This window comes from Theropithecus gelada, chromosome 11 (genome assembly GCF_003255815.1).
Source record: "Theropithecus gelada isolate Dixy chromosome 11, Tgel_1.0, whole genome shotgun sequence".
Lineage (NCBI taxonomy): Eukaryota > Metazoa > Chordata > Mammalia > Primates > Cercopithecidae > Theropithecus > Theropithecus gelada.
In genome coordinates, this window is record NC_037679.1 from 14,710,148 (window position 1) to 14,716,147 (window position 6,000).

Here is a 6,000-nt window from a genome sequence, read left to right on the forward strand (position 1 = left end):
AGCCTCATGCAGAAAAGAGTAAGTAAGCCAGAACTTACTGAACTGAGAACTTACTTACTGAGAACTATGGCAGCTCATACCTGTAATCCCAGCACTTTGGGAGGCCAAGGCCGGTGGATCTCCCGAGGTCAGGTGTTCGAGACCAGCCTGGCCAACATGGTAAAACCCTGTCTCTAAAAAAAATGCAAAAATTAGCCGAGGGTGGTGGCACACACCTATAATCCCAGCTACTCAGGAGGCTGAGGCAGGAGAATCACTTGAACCTGGGAAGCGGAGGTTGCAATGAGCCAAGATCACTCCACTGCACTCCAGCCTGGGCCACAGAGTGAGACTCTGTCAAGAGGAGAGGAGAGGGGAGGGAAGGGGAGGGGAGGGGAGGAGAGGAGAGATTAATCTGTACTGACAGAGAGCAGATCAGTGGTTATCTGAAGATGGGGATGAAAGAGGGGAGAATGGATTACAAAGAGGCACAAGGAAACTGATATAGTTTGGATGTTTGTTCCCTCCAAATCTCATGCTGAAATGTAATCCTCAATTTCAGAGGTGGGGCCTGGTGGGAGATGTTTGGCTCGTGAGGTCCCATCCCTCATCAGTGGCTCAGTGCCATCCCCTTGGTGATGAGCAAGTTCTCGCTCTGGTAGTTCACACAAGGTCTCTCTTGCTCCCTCTCTCGCCATGTGATACACTGCTCCCCTTCATCTTCCACCATGATTGTAAGCTCCCCGAGATCCTCACCAGAGGCCAAGCAGATGCTGGTGCCATGCTTCCTGCGCAGCCTGCAGAACTATGAACCAAGTAAACTTTTTTTCTTTATAAATTAACCAGCCTTAGATATTTCTTTACAGCAATGCAAAAGCCTAACACATAGACATGTTCATTATCTCGACTGTGGTAATGGTTTCCCAGGTATATACTGTGTCAAAACTAATCTAATTATATACTGTAAGTATGTAAATCTTCTTATATATATTATACCTCAAAGAAACTGTAAATAAATAAATAGGGTATTAGGTTACAAATCAGTGAATAAAATAGGAATCTATTCATCAATAATAATATGAACACATAAAAGACACATAAAACCAAATATTGCTGATGTAAATGGGTACAATCACTTTGGAAAACCATTTGCTACTATCTACTAAATCCAATACATTGTTAAGAAGGGGGGGGAAGCAAGGTATACGAGACTGTGTACAATATACTACCATTTGTAAAAGAAAAGGGAATATGGATACATATATTATATGTACATGGATCTAAACACGTGGTGTGTGTGCTCCCTGCTCATTCACAGGTCATCTCTGGAAGGATTCACAAGAAATTGGCATTTAGTGCCTCCAGAGAGGAGATCTGAGTGGTTGGGACACAGGAGTAGAGGAGAGAATTTCCCCTGTAATCTCTTTAGTACCTTTTTAATTTTGTACCGAGTAAATGTACTGCCTCTTCCAAAAAAAAATTGTTTAATAATGCTTTGTAAAAAGAATTCTTCTCAGCCCGGTCCAGTGGCTCACAACTGTAATCCCAGCACTTTGGGAGGTCGAGGTAGATGAATCACCTGAGCCCAGAAGTTCAAGACCAACCTGGGCAACAGGGTGAAACCCTGTCTCTAAAAAAACAGGAAAAAAAAAAAAAAAACAGCCGGGCTCGGTGGTGTGCACTTGTAGTCCCAGAAACTCGGAGGCTGATGTGGGAGGATCACTTGAGCCTAGGGAGATTGAGGTTGCCGTGAGCCGAGACTGCCGCCACTGCACCCCAGCCTGGGCTTCAGAGACCCTGTCTCAAAAAAAGGAAAGAAGGAAAGAAGGAAAGAAGGGAGGGAGGGAGGAAGGAAAGGATCTCTAAAAAGTGGCTACTCTCTGACCTCCCTTCCCCCTATTTCTCCAACTCACCCCATTCCCCACAGAACTAAACTTCTCACCCTTTCCAGGAGAGGGCATGCTGTCTCTGTCCTGTACACCTACTTTTTCCTCTGCCAAGAGCACCCTTCCTTTCCTATGGCCCCTCTGAAGTGCCGGACCTGAGGACGGAATAAGGCCAGGACATGTCCCATGAGTCAACTCTGTCCCCAGCATTCCCTACTACCCACCCCCAACGCCCTGCCAGCGCCCCCCGCCTCTCCCGCCGTGAGTCTGTCATCTGCAATTTATCCCCTCACCCCCTCCCACTCCCTCTGAGATGACTCAGCAATCCCTGCCCCCCTTCAGCTGGGCGCAGTGCCCCAGAACCCAGAAACATGGGTACCATCTGTCCCTCCGCCCGCATAAAAGTCATTGAAGAGCCTGTGGGGCTGTGGGACCTGCGCCCTCTGGAGGAATTCCATACACCCACTCAACCCTGGCAAATAGGAAATTGTCAAGTAGGAGACAAGGAGCAAAGTCCTATCACAGCGGGAGGGGACGCCAGTGCCTGCAGGGGCTGAGCAGGGAAAAAGCCAGTGCCCCAGCGGAAGCACAGCTCAGAGCCGGTCTGCCATGGACGTCCTGGTCCCACTCCTGCAGCTGTTGGTGCTGCTTCTTACCCTGCCCCTGCACCTCATGGCTCTGCTGGGCTGCTGGCAGCCCCTGTGCAAAACCTACTTCCCCTACCTGATGGCTGTGCTGACTTCCAAGAGCAACCGCAAGATGGAGGGCAAGAAACGGGAGCTCTTCAGCCAGATAAAGGGGCTTACAGGAGCCTCCGGGAAGGTGGACCTGCTGGAGCTGGGCTGCGGAACCGGAGCCAACTTTCAGTTCTACCCACCGGGCTGCAGGGTTACCTGCCTAGACCCAAATCCCCACTTTGAGAAGTTCCTGACAAAGAGCATGGCTGAGAACAGGCACCTCCAGTACGAGCGGTTTGTGGTGGCTCCTGGAGAGGACATGAGACAGCTGGCTGATGGCTCCATGGATGTGGTGGTCTGCACCCTGGTGCTGTGCTCTGTGCAGAGCCCGAGGAAGGTCCTGCAGGAGGTCAAGAGAGTACTGAGGCCGGTAAGCAGAGTGGGAAGGAGATGGGTGTGAGGCAGGCAAACGCAGCATCAGCCGCCCCAGGGTTCGGCTCCCAGAATGAGGCGTCTGAGGTAGTAAGTAGCACATTAGACACCCCATCCATCCCTACCTGCTGGTGAATAGGAGACATGACCAGTGCCACGACAGGGAAAAATTGGGTGCTGTGGAAGCAACAGGAGAATCACCTACCACCGTGGGACAGGGAGGGGAGCAGGGAGGACACCTAAGTGACAGAAGTTTAAATCGAGATCTGTGCTTGGGAGGCCGAAGCAGGAGGATGACTTGAGCCCAGGAGTTCGAGACCAGCCAAAGCAACATAGTGAGATGCCGTCTCTACAAAAAAAATAATAATAATACAAAAGCTAGCCAGGTGTGATGGCGCATGCCTGTAGTCCCAGCTACTCAGGAGGCTGAGGTGGGAGGATCACTGGAGCCCAAGAGTTCTTTGTGGTTTTTTTTGTTTTTTTTTTTGAGACGGAGTCTCGCTCTGTGGCCCAGGCTGGAGTGCAGTGGCCGGATCTCAGCTCACTGCAAGCTCCGCCTCCTGGGTTTACGCCATTCTCCTGCCTCAGCCTCCTGAGTAGCTGGGACTACAGGTGCCCGCCACCTCGCCCGGCTAGTTTTTTGTATTTTTTTTAGTAGAGACGGGGTTTCACCGTGTTAGCCAGGATGGTCTCGATCTCCTGACCTCGTGATCCGCCCGTCTCGGCCTCCCAAAGTGCTGGGATTACAGGCTTGAGCCACCGCGCCCGGCCTGGAGCCCAAGAGTTCTAATTAGAGTGAACTATGATCACACCACTGCACTCCAGCCTGGGCCACAGAGTGAGGCCCTGTCTCAAAAAAAAAATTAAAAAAGAGATATGAGGGATTAAGCAGAGTGACAGGGTGGGGAAAATAAAAGAGTGTTCTAGATAAAGATAGTAGGGGAAGTAGAGTAGAATTCATCAGATTGTCGAGAGAACGTTCAGGATAGTTTCCAGGTTTCTAGCATGAGCAACTGAGGGGAGAGCCGATGAAAGTGCCATTTACTGAGATGGAAGAAAGCTGTTTTTGGACTTACTAGGTTTGAGATCACCTAGGGAGAGTATAGTGAGGCGAGGAGCTTGAGGAACCCCAGCTTCAGTCAAGAGTTGGGCCTGAGGTTTCCCTGGGATGTTCACAGCGATGTCCAGGAAGCAGTTTGTATATGCATCTGGGTCTCATGAGAGAGTATCTCTCTCACTGTATCTCAGAATACAATGAGCCCAGCTGGGCGAGGTGGCTCACGCCTGTAATCCAGCACATCGGGAGGTGAGGCAAGCAGATCTCTTGAGGCCAGGAGTTTGAGACCAGCCTAGCCAACATGGTGAAACCCTGTCTCTACTGAAAAATACAAAAATTAGCCAGGCGTGGTGTCTCATGCCTGTAATCCCAGCTCCTTGGGAGGCTGAGGCAGGATTATCACTTGAACCCGGGAGGTGGAGGTCACAGTGAGCCGAGATCACGCCATTGTACTCCAGCCTGGGCAACAGACTGAGACTCCATCTCAAAAAAAAAAGAATACAATGGGCCCTCCACTCCTGTTTCTCAATTTCCCCTTCTGCCTGCCCTGGGCTATTCTGGTCAGCCTTTAAAGATCTCCCACCAGCCATGTCCCTACAGTTATGAGGTTCTTTACATGCACTTTGAAGGTGGTAGCAGGGGATGCAGAAAAGGTCAGGGGCACAACAGTTTGCTCCATGAACTCTCAGACCAGCAGCTCCCATTTCACCAAGAAGTTTGACTGTCTTGATCAGCGCGATAGGGAGCAGGGTCAGAATGGAGCCAAGTGACACTAACTCTCTCCTCCCTCCCAGGGAGGTGTGCTCTTTTTCTGGGAGCATGTGACGGAACCACATGGAAGCTGGGCCTTCATGTGGCAGCAAGTTTTAGAGCCCACCTGGAAACACATTGGGGACGGCTGCTGCCTCACCAGAGAGACCTGGAAGGATCTGGAGAATGCCCAGTTCTCCGAAGTCCAAATGGAACGACAGCCCCCTCCCTTCAAGTGGCTACCTGTTGGGCCCCACATCATGGGAAAGGCTGTCAAATAACTTTTCCCAAGCCCCAAGGCACTCATTTGCTCCTTCCCCAGCCTCCAATTAGAACAAGTCACCCACCAGCCTACGTATCTTCCACTGAGAGGGACCTAGCAGAATGAGAAAAGCCATTCCTGTCCCATCTCCTAGTCCCTGTCTCCCCAACCTCTGCCAGGGCAATCTCTAACTTCAATCCCTCCTTCGACAGTGATAAAGTCTACTTCTACCCTGACCACAGGGAGTAAACATTTGTACCCTGTTGTATCCTTAACTGCAAGTTTCTGGACTAGTCTCCCAATGTTTGCCTCCCGACGTTGTCCCTTTCCTTTGTTCCCATGGTAAAGCTCCCCTTGCTGTCCTCCTGAGGCGACACCCATGTGTCTCTAGGAACTGGTCACGAAAGTCATGGTGCTTGCATCCCTGCCAAGCCCCCCTGACTCTCTCTTCCCCCTACCACCTTCATCCTGAGCTGGGGGCGCCAGGGAGAATCAGAGACGCTGGGGATGAGGGAGCAAGACTCTAAGAGGCAGAGGTTTTGTTCTCAAATATTTTTTAATAAATAGACAAAACCACAAAACCACTAGACTGATGCAGCAAATTAAGGTCAGATGAGAGGGGAAACTAGAGAAGAGGAGCCCCTGAGTCAGTGACACAACCTCCTCCCCAACCCTCTAGGCTAAGGCACTTCTGGGGAGGCAGGTCCTTGGGGTCCTATTACACAGAGTGAATGGGAGAGGAAGGGATTAGGATCCCTTCTCCCCACCTTTGCATGAGGACACCCCTGCCCTTCTCACCCTACCCCATGGCCCTATCCCTGATTTACCCTCTCTCATCTCACAGCACTCTAAGGGGAAGCTGGGTGGGAGGAGTTCTTGTGGGTGGGGGAGGTCTGTGCCCCTGAGGAAGCCGATCCTGCCAAATCTTTTTTTTTTTTTTTTTTTTTTTTTTTTTTT

At 50.7% G+C, this 6,000-nt stretch overlaps 1 protein-coding gene across 1 annotated transcript; it reads left to right on the top strand.

Annotated features, from left to right (window-relative positions):
- Positions 1-2,265: 2,265 nt before the first annotated feature.
- METTL7B (methyltransferase like 7B) lies at positions 2,266-5,620 on the top strand. The gene is made up of 2 exons (XM_025401677.1): positions 2,266-2,972; positions 4,826-5,620. Exons 1-2 carry the CDS (start codon positions 2,475-2,477, stop codon positions 5,060-5,062), a joined length of 735 nt encoding a protein of 244 aa, XP_025257462.1. The 5' UTR covers positions 2,266-2,474; the 3' UTR covers positions 5,063-5,620.
- The last annotated feature ends 380 nt before the right edge of the window (positions 5,621-6,000 follow it).